General features: G+C 37.5%; 1 protein-coding gene across 1 annotated transcript in view; it reads left to right on the top strand.

Annotated features, from left to right (window-relative positions):
• Window positions 1–17,216: 17,216 nt before the first annotated feature.
• The window catches only part of okr (DNA repair and recombination protein RAD54-like okr), a 37,529-nt gene continuing 32,049 nt past the window's right edge, over window positions 17,217–22,696 (top strand). The window contains exons 1-2 of the mRNA XM_083132055.1: window positions 17,217–17,400; window positions 20,759–20,956. Of these exons, the coding sequence (XP_082988181.1) occupies window positions 17,398–17,400; window positions 20,759–20,956 (201 nt within the window). The 5' untranslated portion in view covers window positions 17,217–17,397. The remainder of the gene's footprint in view (window positions 17,401–20,758; window positions 20,957–22,696) is intronic.

The raw sequence follows: 22,696 nt of genomic DNA, 5'->3' as shown, positions 1-22,696 counted from the left end.
GATAATTCTAAAGCAGAGACCTAATAGAAATTGGATATTATGAATTTAAAATAAAGAAAAAACATTAACGAACAGTATGAAATAAAAAAATTACTGTCACACCCCACAAATAATAAAGATACATGCCCTAGAAGATAGACGTGTTTCTCGCATAATGATACCAGCCGCGAATTTCAACCCGAGCCACAAATGACAATTCCAAAGGAGAGATCTAATAGAAATTGGATTTTATGAATTCAAAATAAAGAAAAAACATCAGCGAACAATATGAAATAAAAAAATTACTGTCACACCCCAAAAATAACACATATACATGCCCTAGAAGAAAGACGTGTTTCTCGCATAATGATACCGGCCGCGATCCAGCCACGAATTTTAACACGAGCCACAAATGATAATTCTAAAGCAGAGACCTAATAGAAATTGGATATTATGAATTTAAAATAAAGAAAAAACATTAACGAACAGTATGAAATAAAAAAATTACTGTCACACCCCACAAATAATAAAGATACATGCCCTAGAAGATAGACGTGTTTCTCGCATAATGATACCAGCCGCGAATTTCAACCCGAGCCACAAATGACAATTCCAAAGGAGAGATCTAATAGAAATTGGATTTTATGAATTCAAAATAAAGAAAAAACATCAGCGAACAATATGAAATAAAAAAATTACTGTCACACCCCAAAAGTAACACATATACATGCCCTAGAAGAAAGACGTGTTTCTCGCATAATGATACCGGCCGCGATCCAGCCACGAATTTTAACACGAGCCACAAATGGCAATTATAGGAAAGAGACCTAATAGAAATTGGATTTTATGACTTCAAAATAAAGAAAAAACCTTAACGTACCATACATAATAAGAAAAATTACATTCACATGCCCTTGAGGAAATACTTTATTTACGTTTTATCGTACCGCCCGCGATCTAAGGTTTGCTACCTTTTACTTCGCTTTTCGATTGTGCCATGTCTGACTAATTTGCGAATATGTGGATGAGTGAAGACATGATGAACTTGATGAATGCACACTCACATACATCCATGTTCAGCCGCGATTCGAACCCCGGCTTCGGGGCGCGATATGCTAACCGCTCCGCCATGGGGGGCGGCTACGTGCCACGACTGACAATACTAGCAAAGCGACTTAATATAAATTGGATTTAATGACTTTAATATGAAGAAAAAACATACATGAATTATGCAAAATTGGATTCAAATAAGTTGTTAATGTGTTCCCTTTCAGTGTTTTAGCAGCCACCTTTGATATAGGGCGGAGGATGAGCAACTTCCGTGCTCTCTTATCTGGAGGCCACCTGCAGGTGGAATTCCCTAAGGCTGCTTTCTTGCCATGCAGGTGTTTGTCTCCAATACCAGAAAGTGTTTATAGACTGGAGTTTCTTGATGTAACAGCCAACAAATATCAAAGATACATGCCCTCAAAGAAATAAATGTTTCTCGCTTTATATTACCGGCCACGATCCAGCCACAAATGTGAACACGGGCCAGGAATGAAAATATTAGCAAACCGTCTTAACATAAACTGGATTTCATTTTATTTCTTATTTTGATTTGATTTATGTGACTTCGCTTCTTGTGCCACTTTTGGCTAATTTGCGAAGATGGGGATGAATGATGAAATTGATGAATAGACATCACAAACGTCCAAGCCCAAGCCAGGATTTGAACCCGGGACTCAGGGCGTCGCAGCGCGATGTGCTAACCACTCCACGACGGGTGCCGGCTAACTTGGATTTTATGACTTTAAAATAAAGAAAACACATTAAAGAACTATACAAAATAAAAAAATAATAAAATTACTGTCACACCCCACCAATAATAAAGATACATGCCCTAGAAGATAGACGTGTTTCTCGCATAATTATACCAGCCGCGATCCAGCCACGAATTTCAACCCGAGCCACAAATGACAATTCCAAAGGAGAGATCTTATATAAATTGGATTTTATGAATTCAAAATAAAGAAAAAACATTAGCGAACAATATGAAAAAAAAAAAAATACTGTCACACCCCACAAATAATAAAGATACATGCCCTAGAAGATAGACGTGTTTCTCGCATAATGATATCGGCCGCGATCCAGCCACGAATTTTAACACGAGCCACAAATGGCAATTATAGGAAAGAGACCTAATAGAAATTGGATTTTATGACTTCAAAATAAAGAAAAAACCTTAACGTACCATACATAATAAGAAAAATTACATTCACATGCCCTTGAGGAAATACTTTATTTACGTTTTATCGTACCGCCCGCGATCTAAGGTTTGCTACCTTTTACTTCGCTTTTCGATTGTGCCATGTCTGACTAATTTGCGAATATGTGGATGAGTGAAGACATGATGAACTTGATGAATGCACACTCACATACATCCATGTTCAGCCGCGATTCGAACCCCGGCTTCGGGGCGCGATATGCTAACCGCTCCGCCATGGGGGGCGGCTACGTGCCACGACTGACAATACTAGCAAAGCGACTTAATATAAATTGGATTTAATGACTTTAATATGAAGAAAAAACATACATGAATTATGCAAAATTGGATTCAAATAAGTTGTTAATGTGTTCCCTTTCAGTGTTTTAGCAGCCACCTTTGATATAGGGCGGAGGATGAGCAACTTCCGTGCTCTCTTATCTGGAGGCCACCTGCAGGTGGAATTCCCTAAGGCTGCTTTCTTGCCATGCAGGTGTTTGTCTCCAATACCAGAAAGTGTTTATAGACTGGAGTTTCTTGATGTAACAGCCAACAAATATCAAAGATACATGCCCTCAAAGAAATAAATGTTTCTCGCTTTATATTACCGGCCACGATCCAGCCACAAATGTGAACACGGGCCAGGAATGAAAATATTAGCAAACCGTCTTAACATAAACTGGATTTCATTTTATTTCTTATTTTGATTTGATTTATGTGACTTCGCTTCTTGTGCCACTTTTGGCTAATTTGCGAAGATGGGGATGAATGATGAAATTGATGAATAGACATCACAAACGTCCAAGCCCAAGCCAGGATTTGAACCCGGGACTCAGGGCGTCGCAGCGCGATGTGCTAACCACTCCACGACGGGTGCCGGCTAACTTGGATTTTATGACTTTAAAATAAAGAAAACACATTAAAGAACTATACAAAATAAAAAAATAATAAAATTACTGTCACACCCCACCAATAATAAAGATACATGCCCTAGAAGATAGACGTGTTTCTCGCATAATTATACCAGCCGCGATCCAGCCACGAATTTCAACCCGAGCCACAAATGACAATTCCAAAGGAGAGATCTTATATAAATTGGATTTTATGAATTCAAAATAAAGAAAAAACATTAGCGAACAATATGAAAAAAAAAAAATACTGTCACACCCCACAAATAATAAAGATACATGCCCTAGAAGATAGACGTGTTTCTCGCATAATGATATCGGCCGCGATCCAGCCACGAATTTTAACAAGAGCCACAAATGGCAATTATAGGAAAGAGACCTAATAGAAATTGGATTTTATGACTTCAAAATAAAGAAAAAACATTAACGTACCATACATAATAAGAAAAATTACATTCACATGCCCTTGAGGAAATACTTTATTTACGTTTTATCGTACCGCCCGCGATCTAAGGTTTGCTACCTTTTACTTCGCTTTTCGATTGTGCCATGTCTGACTAATTTGCGAATATGTGGATGAGTGAAGACATGATGAACTTGATGAATGCACACTCACATACATCCATGTTCAGCCGCGATTCGAACCCCGGCTTCGGGGCGCGATATGCTAACCACTCCGCCATGGGGGGCGGCTACGTGCCACGACTGACAATACTAGCAAAGCGACTTAATATAAATTGGATTTAATGACTTTAATATGAAGAAAAAACATACATGAATTATGCAAAATTGGATTCAAATAAGTTGTTAATGTGTTCCCTTTCAGTGTTTTAGCAGCCACCTTTGATATAGGGCGGAGGATGAGCAACTTCCGTGCTCTCTTATCTGGAGGCCACCTGCAGGTGGATTGACCTTGTGGAATTCCCTAAGGCTGGTTTCTTGCCATGCAGGTGTTTGTCTCCAATACCAGAAGATAGACGTGTTTCTCGCATCAAGATACCGGCCGCGATCCAGCCACGAATTTTAACATGAGCCACAAATGACAATATTATCAAACGGTCCTAACATAATGTGGATTTTATGACTTGAAAATAAAGAAAATACATTAACGAACAATATTAAATAAAAAAATTACTGTCACACCCCACAAATAACAAAGATACATGCCCTAGAAGAAAGACGTGTTTCTTGCATTATGATACCGGCCGCGATTCAGCCACGAATTTTTACACGAACCACAAACTAATAAGATGAACTAAAATTGCTTTCGTCTATAATAAAACAATTACACCAAAGGAGATTTTAAACTGATAAAGGGTCGAAATCATTAAGATTGTCGGTAACTTGGCGGGGGGTAAGGGGGCACTTGTCCTCTCCCAGCAAAAATTCTCGTTATTTAAGTCACGAGTTTAGTCACATGAAAATCGAGTTCCTCCATGCCATGTTCGTATATATCCGAAGAACTAAGTACATAAACAAGATTTTGTTGTACCTGAAAAGAAACAATTATTCACATTGTTAAAATAGTTTGTTGTCAGTTCACTCCACGGCCGATAAAGGTCCGGATCACCGGGATTCGAATCCCGAACCTCCAAATTACAAGGAAGTCACGTTACCAGCTACGGCAAGAAGGAGATTGATGTGGACGAATTGAGTGTCACTCTCACGTAAATATTTCGGCTTCGAAATGTTTACACACCAGTCCGGCAACAATCAAGGAGTCCCGAATTCGTACCCCGCTGAGGTCTACGTCTCAAAAAACATCCACAGAGTCATGTCCTGGCAGCCCAACACAAGAAGATTTTGTTCAAGGCTAACAAAGAAAGGTAAGAACCGGGTCTAGTTACTAAAAAAACGCCAGTCATTCCCTTTCTCAGGTAGCGGTTCCTTAAAAGGAACCTTGTCATCTCGTTTTCTCTCCTGGGTGGACGGCAAACCTAGCCTGGGAAATAAAAATAATAACAAAAAAAAAAAAAAAACTAGGAGAGACACGTGTAAACATTATACATTATATACAAGACGATATAAATTCTGATATGCAGGTTAGTATTATTCTTCACAGTCATGTTTTCATGTTTTAGGTATTTATTGTTTTTTTTAATAATGCCCAGTGAACCTGGAAAATAATAATCAAAGAAACAAGGAAATATCATAAAATGTCATACTGAGTTGATTATAGAGAATTTTCTGTTATATTCAATAATAGCTTACTTTCTTCAGAGAAAATTTCTCTGCATCGTCAGAATTCCAAAATACCACTTACCTGCTTATTCCTGGTTTTCGAGGTTTGATTCCAGGAAGGTCTTCACGGCCATCATCCCCTCTTCGTTCCAGTGTACCAAGTCTGTCCTGGAGCCTTTTGAATATCTTCTGTTAAAATAAAAAAAAAATATCTTTCAACGTGTATACAGATGAAATGTAAGATAAAAAGTAACTAGAAATAGTAATAATAACAATAAAGTAATTAATATTATTGGTTTTCTGTACCCACATTATATTGTAATATCTTTCCTTTACATTACATTTTACACGTACTAACTGTTTTCCTAGGCCAAAAAATAATTTTTGTAGCAATACAATTTTGGCAATTTATAATATATATATATATATATATATATATATATATATATATATAAAATAGATAAACCGTAATACCAACCTCTCAAACAAGGAATATACCACATGCCCATTTCTCCTCGTAAATAATCGCCCCACATTCAAACAATTCCGGTTATCTGAAACGAGAAGGTATGGAATGAATTCAAACTGCATATAAATTTTTGACATTTTCAATCGTTCAATAAAGTAAGCCAATTGCTAAACCTTGACGTATCTAGTGTAACTCAAAAACGGAGGCAAAATATTAGAAGATGTCATGTTAGAAGGTTATGAATTAAAACTGCATATAAATTTTCTGACATTTCCAACCGTTCAATAAAGTAAGCCAATTGCCAAACCTTGACGTATGTAGTGTAACTCAAAATCGGAGGCAAAATATTACATTTTATAAACTTTCTTTATATGTCAAATCCAACATTGAGTAAACCAAGATGTCACGTTAGAAGAAAGGTACTTACCAGCCCTCAGAGCCTCCAAGCCATCTTTAAATAATTTGTAATTTTGACGGCATTCTTTCCTCTTTGTCATGAACGGTATAACGGGTGGGATAAGGATGGTAACAGAGTTCCCCATCCTCTCCAACAGTTCACTAATACAACGTATCCTGTACGTTATATGATTCGCCTCGAGTCCCTAAAAATAAACAACCATTAGCTCATGATACAGGACCATAAGGCATATACATAAAGGAAATTCTAACTGAAGAAATATGGAAGCGGTGAGGTGATAGGCGACATAATCATTATCATCTTGAAACCTCACATAATGTGCATATCGTTCTAAAGATTGCTTGCGCGAAAAATATTGCTGAAGTCACAATATAGGCACCGGCGGCTCCAGAAGGGGGGGGGGGGGTACGATGGTACGGCCGTACCCCCTGTTGTTTCCGACTGAAACGCTTTGGAGATATGTAGGAGGAAAAAATGCCAAAACATCGTTCCCTTTGGTTTAGCTTTTATTTTGCTTGCTGTGTCCTGACTAGGTTTACTGTACAAAAAGTGGACTTAAAACACCAAGTCAAGTAACAATGTGTATTGCTACTAATTACATGAACATCTTCTGAATAGAGGTAACGAAAAGACAGTACTTGCCTTCAATATATCATTTGTCCCGATCATTAGAAGTATTTTTTTGTTGCTAATCGCATTCTCCCCCGAACGAAGTCTCCGAAGAAGATCCGTAGATGTCTGCCCGCTGATGCACAAGCCGCATTTTCTCTCTTGCTTGCCTGGTGTATGGAAAAGGATTACAATTATTACACGAGCAGTCGGAAATTGTGTTATATTTCGCATTCACAGGCATGTTTCTTTCAAATAATAACTTTTCGTGGATAATTGCTGTATTAGTTAATGTATGCAGTACACGGCCAGTGCAGGGGCCAAAATGGGGGGGGGGGGTGGCAAAGACATTACATTTCCCTTTGTAGATAAGATTTAGCATAGTGCGGGGGCAAAAGTGGTGAAAAGTGGGGGAGGGCAACTGCCCCCCTCGCCCCCCCTAATCGCCGCCACCCTGTAGGTGTATCAATATACGCTCTATAAAACATATCTCATTACTAAATTAGTTGTCCGTACACTGGAATCCGACACATTCCTTGATAGTTGGTGCCCCTCATTGACATTTTGGAGTTCACAGCGGGATCGAACACGGGACAGTATGCACCAAAGGCAAGAATGATAATCATTTGCATACGTGGGAGCCCTTTACTTACATATGCATCACAGAGTGTATGGTCTCGGGTTCGATACTCCGGCAGGCACATAATGGTTCGGATTCTATTTTGAACTGTAGGTCCAATCACGACTTCTCTGATGAGCAACTTAACACAGAAACACAACTCAACATAAGCAAATAAAAAAAACATTCATTACGTAGGCCGGAAGGAGAAAAAAAAAATAGTCATACTTACGGTTTTTATAGATGGTCACTCCGCTGGTGTGCTCCCAGAATCGTAATAGGAGACTGTCTCCTACCAAAGTGTATTCTCCAAATCGTGCTTCCATTTCGTGCAAGTTACCAAAGGAAAAAGAGGATTTCAACTCAAAAAAAGTAATGATAGTGATTCAAAAGCAACCTCAGTGTTCCCAATGAAAGATCAAAACAAGCAGGTTTATTTCAACATATCTATATTTTTATACTCCTATGCTTGTGGGTGTGAGGCAATCTCGTAATGTCATTGGCTCTTCTGAAAATAAACATGCCCTGCAAGAAAATGGTATAAATACGAGGTGCCCAACACGTGCAGCTGCCCGTGGCATGAAAGTTTTATCGCACACCTGGTCGTGAGAGTTCGTGAGTGTTGACAGATCGGTGCTGAGTCTTCAGTAATCTTCAGCCGACCGTCGAAGTCGTGTGTCCGGGTGAGTTGTTAAAAGAACTGCATTTTCAGTTCCGGGTGCTAGCGCGTGTTTTCCAGTGTTATTCAGAGTTCCAGATAGATCGCTGTCGCCGGTTGAAGTTTAATCGAGATGACGTTTGAAAGCAGTTTAGATAAGCACGAATTGGCAGCTTATATAAGCACTAAGGTAAGCAATGTTTCCCATGTGAAGGGATTTGGTGTGAAATCTGTTATTGCATCGGCCGCGCGGCATTTCTTTGGTGACGATGATCGCGTGTTTACACATAGATTGTGGAAGGTTTGGAATCGTGGGGATGTGAAGGCTGAATGCAGGAGGCTTATTGCCTCCCGCCGGGGTTATAATACAATTCGCAAAACTCCTTCTCCTAATAATACAATTCGCAAAACTCCTTCTCCTAAGAAAGTAATCTGTAAATCCGTTCCGGAGTTAAAGAATGAGGGTCGTGATGAATCTTTTTGTGGTTCGAAGGATTGTGTAAATGATTGTGTCATTTCTATGAATGAAGGTGAATCTCACAACATCCGTATTATTCAGACCAAAGAATGTCAAATTCCGGTTGTTGATTCCTTGTGCTTTGAACGTTCTCAGGCACAAGGTATTGATAACTTTTCTAACGTTATTTCTCAAGTTTGTGAAATTTATACTTCTGATAGAATTGGCACAATCAGTAGGCCACATGAGGCAACTGACAATAGTGTTTCTAAAATACATAAATCTGTTGATTATAATGCTATTGACCTTGCTGAAGGTGATGAAGCCTTTACAAACTATGTTTTGCCCGACTCGCATACGTCTTTGCTTGCTGCTTCAGAGAAACCCCCCAATGTTAAATCGGTCGGTAGGACAAAACATAAAGATATGAAATACTGTGGATCGTTTTTTCTTAGTGCTGAAGAATGGCGTTTAGTGTATGAAGGCGATCACATGAACAAATCCGTTTGGCCATCTCTTGCTAGAAAGAAATTTTTTGACATAAATAACGGTTGTATACTTGCAATCAAAGAGAGTAGGATTAATGATAAAAAACGAAAGTCTTGCCCCTTGGTAAAGGTTTATGGAAAGTGTTCATTTGAAGGGTGCATGAAATTTGTGATGACAGCTGACCCGAGCCCGAACACCACAGAATCAGTTTGTTTTCAAGTGTGGTCTCAGGGATCGGTAAATCATGATGGAAAGAAGAAAACTAGCCAGTTGAGGGGATTGGATAGGGAAGTAGCCCAAAATCGTCTGCTTCACATGAAGCCTGCTGCCTACATCCAAAACGAAATATCTGCAGCTGATATTGAGGCTATTAAGGCTGGCAACTGCCAGGGTATTAAGTCCGAGGCAGTAATTCGTAAAGTAAGATCTGAAGCTCTTTCGCAGGGTGATAAATCACGAGATGATTTTCTCGACTTGTGTTTGGAATATGCTGAAACTGTTCAATCGCCCAACAGATATATTCAATTTGTGAGTTTGCCATTCTGCACGTACATGTATAGTAAACCGCAGCTTGAGGTATGGAAGTTGTATTCATCTGCGAAACAACCGGAAACCTGCATTTTGCATTTTGATGCTACAGGTTCAGTAATACGTTCTGTAGACATCATGGAGAAAAGACCTCTTTATTATGCGGGAGTTATAAGTTTCAAAGGCAAATCGTTCCCCATAATGGAAATGATCTCTACAGTGCACAACACCGCTCAGATAGCAGGTTTTCTTCTTTCCTTCAGAGCTTTTTTTTATAACGAGTTCAGACGGTGGCCAGCGTTTTTTCATGTTGTGACAGACTTCAGTTATGCCATAATGAATGCAGTCCTTCAAGCGTGGAATAAGATGTCTATGTTGAGTTACTTGAAATTAACGTACACCATGTTGACCAATAATAACATGGGAGGGACATTTCAAGTGGTTCAACTACATGTGTGTGTTGCGCATTTTATGCACATTGTTGCACAGGATGCGAAAAAGGCAACAAATGACAAACAGTGTAAACGTTTTGTACTGGAAGGTATTGGAATGCTAGCAAATTCAACAACGCTATCTCAACAAGAGGTGATATTTTCCAACGTTTTGATAATATTGTACAGCAAATACAAAAATGATAAGGTTAGGGAATCCTTTTCTCTTCTGCAAACATTTGGTGTTCCACACTTCGTGGATGAAGTTGTACAGTCTGAAGTTCAGGTCTCTGATACGCCAGACATTAAAACAATATATAAAGCAAGTCCCTATTTCAAGCACTTTAACAGCCTTGTTCCTCAAGATATTTCGAATGAAGCTGAAAGCGAAAAAAATGAGTACTACTGTCCCAAAATGGCGGATGTAATAATTAAAAAGTACATGCCGTACATTGTTTTGTGGTCTCGGCTACTGCTTCCTGGTGGAAATAAGCTGCCCATGGACAGGCTTAGTAACGCAGCAGTAGAGTCTTGGTTTAATCATGTTAAACACAACGTCTTGAATAGTGAACTTCATCAGAAGTGTGGAAGGTTTGTGAGGGCACTCAAAGGGAAAATAGATGCGTTGTGTAAACAATTTCTCTTGGATATCCCAAGCACTTTCCAATGTACGCAGAAGAGGAAAAGATGCGATCAGGATGCTGAGGAAATGTCAGTGGAGACATGGCAAAAGCGTGTTAAGAGGAAACGCACTTACTTCACGCGGCACATTCTGAAAGGTGAGAATTTGTTCCCAGGTATTCATGAAACCCCATCAGAAAACTGTGTGTTACCTGCTTCGGTCCAAGGGTTGCAACATGGCGATGAGAGTCCCGAAAGCTCGGCACCACTCGTGTCTTCAACACAATCAGATGTTGCAATCAGTAACCAGCTATCCTTCCTCCCAAATGGGCTAGTTTCGAGTCCTGTCTATTACTCAGTGCAAGTAAGAGATAAAAACTGTGTAATTGGTAATTTTGATACCCAAGGGCTATATCATTCCGATTTTCTTACTCTCAGTTGCAACAAGTTCTTAACTAATTTTATCATTGACTTATGTGCAGAGCTAATCATAATCCAAAGTAAGAAATCCCACATCCTTTACATTCCGTGTGAACTAGCAACCAATTTGATTGAGTGTAATTTCGTTAGGGAATGTAGTGTGAACTCCATGACAATCTCCCATTACTCTTTGCTTGTTATGCCAATCTTAATTAATCATAATCACTGGTGTCTAATTTTTGCTGATATTGTTAAAGGTGCAGTATCCATATTAGATTCTGTATATACGTCCATTGCCCACAAAGAGAAGTATTTCCAATTGTTTGAAAGGTTCGTAGAAAAAAGGAACACTTTTTCTACAGACAAGCTGGATACCAAAAGGTGGCACTTGCTGAATTTGAACACCGTGCACCAAACGGACGGTTACAACTGTGGTGTTTTCGTTCTACATTTCATAAAACAACTACTTGTAGAGGGAAATCTAGTAGAGAATTTTGATCCTAATGAGTACAGGAAGGTGTTACAAATGAGTTTGCTGAAAGCCTCAAGGGCAGTTGACGATTTTTGCATGTATTGTGGGAGAGGTAGTTTAACACAAGATGTAGATTGGGTTGGATGCGATGTTTGTAAAAGGTGGCTGCACATCCCTTGTGTGAGCAAAACTGCGAGTCGCGATTACTTTGAGTCAAGTAACTTTAAGTGCGTACTTTGCCATGCAAATGGTTTGTAGGATAGGTGCCCATGCTATGTAACAATAACATTGCTGGTTTAGTCTGAAACTTGCAACTATGTCCACGCCATTATGGTGATGTGAGATGCAAGTTAACCAGGCGAAACCTGCATATTTTGAATAATGACCATTTAATGTGAACATTAAGCATTTGTTGTTGAGTATTGGAGGACTGCATTTATTATATTTCATACACTTGCAAGTTAGTTTTTGTGGGTTACAAATTGCTGCTGCTGGAAGTTTAATGTTCAGCAACTATGTCCGCACCTCTGAAGGGGTGATGTGAGCTGCTGTACTTCAACTTCAGCAGCACAGTAAAAGTGTTTTGGTTGGGGTTTCCATTTACAAGATACCAGACATTTTTTTTCAGTTCTTGCTTTCTTAATCCCTGGAACTCTGGAGGTGTCGAAAACATGCAACAGGACAGTAAATAGTAACAGTAACATTGTATAAAATTGTACATATACATATATAGTATATATATATATATATATATATATATATATATAAAATTACTTATTTATTTACTTAAACTTATTTATATAAAATATAATTCTACAGAGTGCACATACTGTAAATATTTATTTGTCTGACTGTGAATGAATGTCGTGTTTCTGTTAATATATTATTCTTCTCTGTCCTTTCTATTTCTGAGGGAATTAATCTTCTCCTTCATCTCATCTTCTTCACAATGTACATAATTACATTTTCCTTTTTTTTTTCAGGTTCACCAGCTATTTTTATAACAGAAAATTCTCTATAATCAACTCAGTATGACATTTTTTGATATTTCCTTGTTTCTTTGATTATTATTTTCCAGGTTCACTGGGCATTATTAAAAAAAACAATAAATACCTAAAACATGAAAACATGACTGTGAAGAATAATACTAACCTGCATATCAGAATTTATATCGTCTTGTATATAATGTATAATGTTTACACGTGTCTCTCCTAGTTTTTTTTTTTTTTTTGTTATTATTTTTATTTCCCAGGCTAGGTTTGCCGTCCACCCAGGAGAGAAAACGAGATGACAAGGTTCCTTTTAAGGAACCGCTACCTGAGAAAGGGAATGACTGGCGTTTTTTTAGTAACTAGACCCGGTTCTTACCTTTCTTTGTTAGCCTTGAACAAAATCTTCTTGTGTTGGGCTGCCAGGACATGACTCTGTGGATGTTTTTTGAGACGTAGACCTCAGCGGGGTACGAATTCGGGACTCCTTGATTGTTGCCGGACTGGTGTGTAAACATTTCGAAGCCGAAATATTTACGTGAGAGTGACACTCAATTCGTCCACATCAATCTCCTTCTTGCCGTAGCTGGTAACGTGACTTCCTTGTAATTTGGAGGTTCGGGATTCGAATCCCGGTGATCCGGACCTTTATCGGCCGTGGAGTGAACTGACAACAAACTATTTTAACAATGTGAATAATTGTTTCTTTTCAGGTACAACAAAATCTTGTTTATGTACTTAGTTCTTCGGATATATACGAACATGGCATGGAGGAACTCGATTTTCATGTGACTAAACTCGTGACTTAAATAACGAGAATTTTTGCTGGGAGAGGACAAGTGCCCCCTTACCCCCCGCCAAGTTACCGACAATCTTAATGATTTCGACCCTTTATCAGTTTAAAATCTCCTTTGGTGTAATTGTTTTATTATAGACGAAAGCAATTTTAGTTCATCTTATTAGTTTGTGGTTCGTGTAAAAATTCGTGGCTGAATCGCGGCCGGTATCATAATGCAAGAAACACGTCTTTCTTCTAGGGCATGTATCTTTGTTATTTGTGGGGTGTGACAGTAATTTTTTTATTTAATATTGTTCGTTAATGTATTTTCTTTATTTTCAAGTCATAAAATCCACATTATGTTAGGACCGTTTGATAATATTGTCATTTGTGGCTCATGTTAAAATTCGTGGCTGGATCGCGGCCGGTATCTTGATGCGAGAAACACGTCTATCTTCTGGTATTGGAGACAAACACCTGCATGGCAAGAAACCAGCCTTAGGGAATTCCACAAGGTCAATCCACCTGCAGGTGGCCTCCAGATAAGAGAGCACGGAAGTTGCTCATCCTCCGCCCTATATCAAAGGTGGCTGCTAAAACACTGAAAGGGAACACATTAACAACTTATTTGAATCCAATTTTGCATAATTCATGTATGTTTTTTCTTCATATTAAAGTCATTAAATCCAATTTATATTAAGTCGCTTTGCTAGTATTGTCAGTCGTGGCACGTAGCCGCCCCCCATGGCGGAGTGGTTAGCATATCGCGCCCCGAAGCCGGGGTTCGAATCGCGGCTGAACATGGATGTATGTGAGTGTGCATTCATCAAGTTCATCATGTCTTCACTCATCCACATATTCGCAAATTAGTCAGACATGGCACAATCGAAAAGCGAAGTAAAAGGTAGCAAACCTTAGATCGCGGGCGGTACGATAAAACGTAAATAAAGTATTTCCTCAAGGGCATGTGAATGTAATTTTTCTTATTATGTATGGTACGTTAATGTTTTTTCTTTATTTTGAAGTCATAAAATCCAATTTCTATTAGGTCTCTTTCCTATAATTGCCATTTGTGGCTCTTGTTAAAATTCGTGGCTGGATCGCGGCCGATATCATTATGCGAGAAACACGTCTATCTTCTAGGGCATGTATCTTTATTATTTGTGGGGTGTGACAGTATTTTTTTTTTTTCATATTGTTCGCTAATGTTTTTTCTTTATTTTGAATTCATAAAATCCAATTTATATAAGATCTCTCCTTTGGAATTGTCATTTGTGGCTCGGGTTGAAATTCGTGGCTGGATCGCGGCTGGTATAATTATGCGAGAAACACGTCTATCTTCTAGGGCATGTATCTTTATTATTGGTGGGGTGTGACAGTAATTTTATTATTTTTTTATTTTGTATAGTTCTTTAATGTGTTTTCTTTATTTTAAAGTCATAAAATCCAAGTTAGCCGGCACCCGTCGTGGAGTGGTTAGCACATCGCGCTGCGACGCCCTGAGTCCCGGGTTCAAATCCTGGCTTGGGCTTGGACGTTTGTGATGTCTATTCATCAATTTCATCATTCATCCCCATCTTCGCAAATTAGCCAAAAGTGGCACAAGAAGCGAAGTCACATAAATCAAATCAAAATAAGAAATAAAATGAAATCCAGTTTATGTTAAGACGGTTTGCTAATATTTTCATTCCTGGCCCGTGTTCACATTTGTGGCTGGATCGTGGCCGGTAATATAAAGCGAGAAACATTTATTTCTTTGAGGGCATGTATCTTTGATATTTGTTGGCTGTTACATCAAGAAACTCCAGTCTATAAACACTTTCTGGTATTGGAGACAAACACCTGCATGGCAAGAAAGCAGCCTTAGGGAATTCCACCTGCAGGTGGCCTCCAGATAAGAGAGCACGGAAGTTGCTCATCCTCCGCCCTATATCAAAGGTGGCTGCTAAAACACTGAAAGGGAACACATTAACAACTTATTTGAATCCAATTTTGCATAATTCATGTATGTTTTTTCTTCATATTAAAGTCATTAAATCCAATTTATATTAAGTCGCTTTGCTAGTATTGTCAGTCGTGGCACGTAGCCGCCCCCCATGGCGGAGCGGTTAGCATATCGCGCCCCGAAGCCGGGGTTCGAATCGCGGCTGAACATGGATGTATGTGAGTGTGCATTCATCAAGTTCATCATGTCTTCACTCATCCACATATTCGCAAATTAGTCAGACATGGCACAATCGAAAAGCGAAGTAAAAGGTAGCAAACCTTAGATCGCGGGCGGTACGATAAAACGTAAATAAAGTATTTCCTCAAGGGCATGTGAATGTAATTTTTCTTATTATGTATGGTACGTTAAGGTTTTTTCTTTATTTTGAAGTCATAAAATCCAATTTCTATTAGGTCTCTTTCCTATAATTGCCATTTGTGGCTCGTGTTAAAATTCGTGGCTGGATCGCGGCCGGTATCATTATGCGAGAAACACGTCTTTCTTCTAGGGCATGTATATGTGTTACTTTTGGGGTGTGACAGTAATTTTTTTATTTCATATTGTTCGCTGATGTTTTTTCTTTATTTTGAATTCATAAAATCCAATTTCTATTAGATCTCTCCTTTGGAATTGTCATTTGTGGCTCGGGTTGAAATTCGCGGCTGGTATCATTATGCGAGAAACACGTCTATCTTCTAGGGCATGTATCTTTATTATTTGTGGGGTGTGACAGTAATTTTTTTATTTCATACTGTTCGTTAATGTTTTTTCTTTATTTTAAATTCATAATATCCAATTTCTATTAGGTCTCTGCTTTAGAATTATCATTTGTGGCTCGTGTTAAAATTCGTGGCTGGATCGCGGCCGGTATCATTATGCGAGAAACACGTCTTTCTTCTAGGGCATGTATATGTGTTATTTTTGGGGTGTGACAGTAATTTTTTTATTTCATATTGTTCGCTGATGTTTTTTCTTTATTTTGAATTCATAAAATCCAATTTCTATTAGATCTCTCCTTTGGAATTGTCATTTGTGGCTCGGGTTGAAATTCGCGGCTGGTATCATTATGCGAGAAACACGTCTATCTTCTAGGGCATGTATCTTTATTATTTGTGGGGTGTGACAGTAATTTTTTTATTTCATACTGTTCGTTAATGTTTTTTCTTTATTTTAAATTCATAATATCCAATTTCTATTAGGTCTCTGCTTTAGAATTATCATTTGTGGCTCGTGTTAAAATTCGTGGCTGGATCGCGGCCGGTATCATTATGCGAGAAACACGTCTTTCTTCTAGGGCATGTATATGTGTTATTTTTGGGGTGTGACAGTAATTTTTTTATTTCATATTGTTCGCTGATGTTTTTTCTTTATTTTGAATTCATAAAATCCAATTTCTATTAGATCTCTCCTTTGGAATTGTCATTTGTGGCTCGGGTTGAAATTCGCGGCTGGTATCATTATGCGAGAAACACGTCTATCTTCTACGGCATGTATCTTTATTATTTGTGGGGTGTGACAGTAATTTTTTTATTTCATACTGTTCGTTAATGTTTTTTCTTTATTTTAAATTCATAATATCCAATTTCTATTAGGTCTCTGCTTTAGAATTATCATTTGTGGCTCGTGTTAAAATTCGTGGCTGGATCGCGGCCGGTATCATTATGCGAGAAACACGTCTTTCTTCTAGGGCATGTATATGTATTATTTTTGGGGTGTGACAGTAATTTCTTTATTTCATATACCATATTTTTAATAGAATGATGTATTTAAGCATTACGTATGTGTATAATCATAGTTTACTTAGCTTATTTTGCGTGAAAACGTGCGTTATACCATACACTGAAATTCGTGATATTCGCGGCTTGCAACCCTGCTCTTGTGGATGTGGCTTGTGGTATTGTGGGCGTGGCTTGTATTTGTGGCTGAAGAAAATGTGGGGAACTTCACAGACGTTGTCGTGTGTGTAATGCTAAGTGGTTTTTATTTTAGTTTTTTGATAAAGTAGTTGTTAGGTGATTTGCAGTTGAATGAAAAATTGTTATTTATTTCACGTCGAATATAGATATTGGAGTTATTGCATACTTCAGCAAAAGAAACTTACAATTGTTCGTTCCAGTGATTTAACCTCAGCAATGTACAATGGTTAGTCAAGGTTTATGTAGTGTTATTTCATATTTATGTTATAAGTACTGTTCTCAATCAGATCAATTTTATTTTTTGATAGTTTAGTTTGATTAGAAAGTTATAAGGGTAAAACGTCGGTAATTATGCGTCCCAACACCTCTCACTCATTTATTTCGTCATTTTTAACATTCGTACTTACCTATTCTGCATTGCGAGAGATTCTTCAAGGTGCTATTTTTCACGAAAAAAAGTTCAGTTTTTGACATAAAGAGTAATTATTAAACCATTGACGTTAGCCCCACGAAACATCAAGGGGACGAGGTATGCCTACGAGGTTAGGTTAGGCCTGTTAGGTTAGGTTCCATTAGCACTCTTTTCGTTCAATTTAGCATATACGTACAACATCGTTTTTTCTCGATGTAAGAAAATACCAATAAGAACTTCTAAGTGCTACAGAAACTCGTTTCGGTAAGTAGTTTCTTGTGTAAAAACGAAGAAAATCCCTTGGGACGCTATCAAAGTTTTACCGTTATAAGTTCCTGAGCCCGATTTGGTCAGAAATGTACGATGTTAGGATTAGAAGTCACATTAGACTATTTGAGATTCTGTTCCCCCTTACGAAATAGCTGACGTAGTGAATTCCTTTCAAACATGCACGGGAAGAGGTCGGCCCAAGTTCCTTTTGTTTTATTGCGATTTCATCATGGTTCGATTTCGATATACGTCTGTTAACACATACTGCAGAGTTTTAGCGATTACTTAAGGTTTTGTTCAATATATGCTTTCGTGGTTAGGTTAGACAGGTTAAAATGAAGTCCCTAAATGCATTCTACTAGGGTTCCGATTTACTTCCACTTCATTCCCACGCTTCTACGATATTTACTGTCTCTTGTCGACTGAGAATATGGTGTCCATGAGAAGTGCGTAAGGTAATTTTCAAGTTGTTTTTAACATAAGTAACTTTTTTCATAGTAAAAAAAAAAAGTTTGAATCACTTCCAGTGGGTTACGTCATTGAACGTGTGGAGCATGCAGTTCACATACGAGAAGCATGTCAATTGTGCATCGGTGGGATATTTCTCTTGAAAAATATATGATTTCCCTGTCAAATAGATTCCACGGTGAAAGAAAATACCTCCACTAACGTTAGAGAGCTTGGGGAAACTCATTTCCGTAAGTAGTTTCTTCTGTAAAAATGAAGAAATGTATAACTTACTGTTACCAAAACAAGTTTGGAATATTATTGCTTGGCAATAGGTGATAAGCACGGTGGCACATATCGGTGAAAAGACGAGAATGTTCACCAGACAGATACCATATGTTGTTGAATTCCAAGGCCATTTCTATTACCTATTGTCTAATACAACAATATTCCAAACTTTTTGTGAGGAGTATATATGACATTTAGCTATTCTGATATGTAATAGTGAACCTATTGCTGGTATGTGTTTTTTTGGCAAATTGGTTACAATTTTGCCCTATACAGTAAACAAATGCAGCAAATTCTGTAATATTCACTATCGAAGGCCCCCAAATTCAGATTTTTCAAGTTGTTCCTGTTTGTTGGAAACTAATAACTGTCATGTTCATTTCAAGAAAGCATTGAACTTGCATTAAAACATGGTTGGCTGATAATTTATTCTGTCGGAATACTGAACCTTGTTTCTGTTAACCAGCTATGAATAGGGATATTGATTATTTCGGTGTAATTTTTCCCCCAAAAGTAGTAATATTTTAATTTTTTTGTGTTATTTTTCCTGTGCTTTTAAACTATTATTTTAAATTCTAGGTTGCGTGGCATGCGTGGAGGCTGTTGATTCGAGAATTACGTTGATTTTTTTTTATTCCGCTGTTTCCATGTTTTATGTAATATAAAGTTGGTTCCAATATGCAGGAAAAAACAAATAACCAAGATATTTGATCCCAAAGTATGGCCCCCGTGAGTAAGAAAACCTGCCATCTCGTAGTACTTTCACAGCTTTTTATTAGTAAAAACTGGGGTAACGGTTCCGTTTGTTTTATGATTTTTTTTTTCAAATTCTCCTAGCAGGAAGACTAATTATCGTAGAATTTTGGCAATAATTGTCACTCGAAATTTGAACCTTCTTTAAAGTAATGAGCACTGTTTGGATTTCGAAAAATGTTATTTATGTTGAAAAAAAAAAAAAAAACTTAAAAATGACCTTATACAAAGATGCCGCCTTCCCATGGACAATGTATTTTCCGTTGGCAAGCGACTGTAAGTATCATAGACTAGTGGGAATTAATGTGGAATTATATCGCTAAAACTCCACATTATGTGTTAACGGAAGTAAATCGAAAATACAAAAATTGCATTCGTAGCATGATGAAATCGCAATGAAACAAAAGGAACTTGGGCCAAGATGGGTAGTATACACACACACACAAATAGCATATGCAAAAGATCACACCATCAAACTTTGCACTCCTAACTTAACAAAAACATAAAAAATTGCTACCAGCACCAAACCTAACAGTCCTATCTTAACAACGCAAAATTATAAACACCAATAACAATAATTTCATTTCTGGTTTGGTTTCATAAGTTTTCAGTCCTTCGTGTTTAATTTACGTAATTTTACAATACACTTATGAAACATTGGGCAACATTCCATCTGCTGCTGCTGTTGTGGAATGTAGTGGTGGGTGCTACATTAACTTGTGCGGAATCTTCGAGCTCGGTACAGGCTGTACTTCACAGTAACACATTTCCGCAAAATACATTCATAAACTTCAAATCTTTGTAAAGCATGCAAAATATTTCACCTTATGGAGGGGGTACAGAGGGTCAAGGGTAACTACAGCTGTTTATGATAGTTTCATTCATAGAGAAATTTATAAATTCTGGTATGGTTTCGCACATTGGATACTATTTGTAAGGAAGTTATTTTCCATTACTTCTCGCATGACAATTACCGATGTTACGGCTTCGTTGTGACAGAAGTTGTGCTCTCGATCTTTTGCCAGAACCTAACCACTTTGCTCGGTGATAGAAAACATTCCAATAGAATGTGAAAAATGGGAAACATCTATTTGCACATGGTTGCATGTAGCTGTAGGAGTTATTCCATATATAACACCCATCATAGTTTTTTGGAGATAAAATTTTGGTGAACATGCACGTTATACACATACATATGGTGCATGGAATTTTTAAACCTTTAACACAAGAAATGTAACATTTGTGTTTTAAGAATGAATTATGTTGAAATTCGTGAGAAAATCCACAATTTGCATTATTTTGAATGTATGAAAAATGCTTTGAGAACATGTCACTGCTCATGCATAAACACATTTTTTTGCAACCGCGCGCTTGTGTCATTAATGGTGATAATGAATATAATTGCATATTGCAGCGTCGCAGCCTTGCCCCAAGCCAGCTGCAGAAAAGGAGAATCGGAGACGATGGAGACGACGAGTGGTCACCAAGCAGTGATGAGAAGAAAGGGAGAAGAGATAACAAGAAGAATGTAATGTCTCTGTCCCAGTATAGGCAACCATTGAAGCCTTTGCAGAGGCCACTGCTTGTTACCCCGGAAGCTATTTCAGCTCATGTAAGCATTGATTAAGTGCATGAAAAGTTATATAATTTAACAACTGACAGTTGTGACTCATCCAAAGGGTTGGCTTTGCAATTTTTTGTTATCTCAGTTTTGAATTTCCATTCACATCTAGCATGTAGATCCATATTTTCTGTAAAAAGCCATCAACATGTTGTTGTATCTGATTGTATCAATGTTTCACAACTGTCTGTAGTTGCTGGTCTGATCAATTAATCAGTGTTCTATATGCAGTGGAACCCTGATTTTACATTTTCCCTCAATATACATTCAGTCTTGATGACACCCAACATAGCAAATTGCTGTAAAATTTTCCTCGATTTTACATTTTCCAGCATTATTTTAAGTTATTTCAGCTTGGTCCCCACACACAAAATTGTGAGTATATTTCTGACAATGTGACTGCATAAACAGCTCACCCAGCCTCCAATCACCCTTTGGGGAGGGGAGGTAAAGGTAGCTGCAGTAGACTGCTCTACAGTTTCCCTTTGCTGCAAGGACCAAAGGTCAATAATTTGTAAAGCAAGAATTACCGGACGGTATCATCCTGAAGCTCGGAGGGGAGAACCACAGTCCAAAATGACAGGATGCAGGAGCACACACTTGATCGAGAATGTGCAGGGGAACAAGGATGTATTTATACTGAGGTCTGGATCCCTTTCCCCCCAAATAGAGTTGCCATGTAGTAAATGTAAATAAAAAATCGCTATTTGTTGTGAATCTGTTTTTTCGCGATCGTTGCCTATGAAAATTAAAGCATAAATTAATTATAGCAAACTAGACAACAAAGATATATGTTATCATTATTATATAATATTATTCATGAAGTAATAATTGGGAACTTTACTTGAATTAGCTGAAATAATGATCATTTTTCCTATCATATAAATCTTGCCGTTATTCTGACATTAATCTCTTTCATAGAACAGCTGATATTTGCAGAAATGTTAGTGATCTTACTTAGAATTGAGCTAGATAATGAATCATTGTATTATTTGTTTATTTTCACACCATGTTTTTTACTTACTGTTGTAATAATAAAAAAATGATTATTATTATAATTATTTGTAGAACTATTCTTAATAAAATGTATTACTGTTTTAGAATACCCATATTATTATTATTATAGAAATAACATAATTAATAATAATCATCATCATTACTATTTGTAGACCTATTCTTAATAAAATGATTTACTGTATTAGTATACCCATAATTTTTATTATAATAGTAATAATCAGGTGTAGAAAAATACAAGGTACCTACTCATCATGGCACCTGAATTTTCAAATTCAGTTGTAAAAAATTTAAATCAAAATAAACATAACATTATAAACTTTTGCACTGTTACTAGTTGAATTTTTAAATCTCCAGTGATACCGTAGAGTGTATTCCATAGTTATTCATGCTGTTATCACCTTCATTAGGAAGGCTACTCCTGTGGAAAAATCAATTGCTTTTAAACCAATCTTGTATTAATTAATAAATTAAATGTTATAAGATCATGTTTCAAAATTTGTAGCTTTATCTTATTTGGATTCATAACTTTCTAAGCCTGTATTTGAAAGAAAAAAACTGGCTCGTGAGAAAAAGGGTTTGGTGCCTGTATTATTATTTTTTGTTTATTATTATGTGTTTGACATTTGGTTACCCACCAGGCAAAGACCCCCTCAGAAAATATATTTCTACATTCATGCCTGGAAGGGTGGAAAGTTACCTCCACGCTCCCTATGT

This window comes from Lepisma saccharinum, chromosome 12 (assembly GCF_977018435.1).
Source record: "Lepisma saccharinum chromosome 12, izLepSacc3.1, whole genome shotgun sequence".
Taxonomy (NCBI): Eukaryota; Metazoa; Arthropoda; class Insecta; order Zygentoma; family Lepismatidae; genus Lepisma; species Lepisma saccharinum.
The sequence above is the reverse complement of the archived record's forward strand: the minus strand, read 5'-3'. Positions and strand labels throughout refer to the sequence as shown.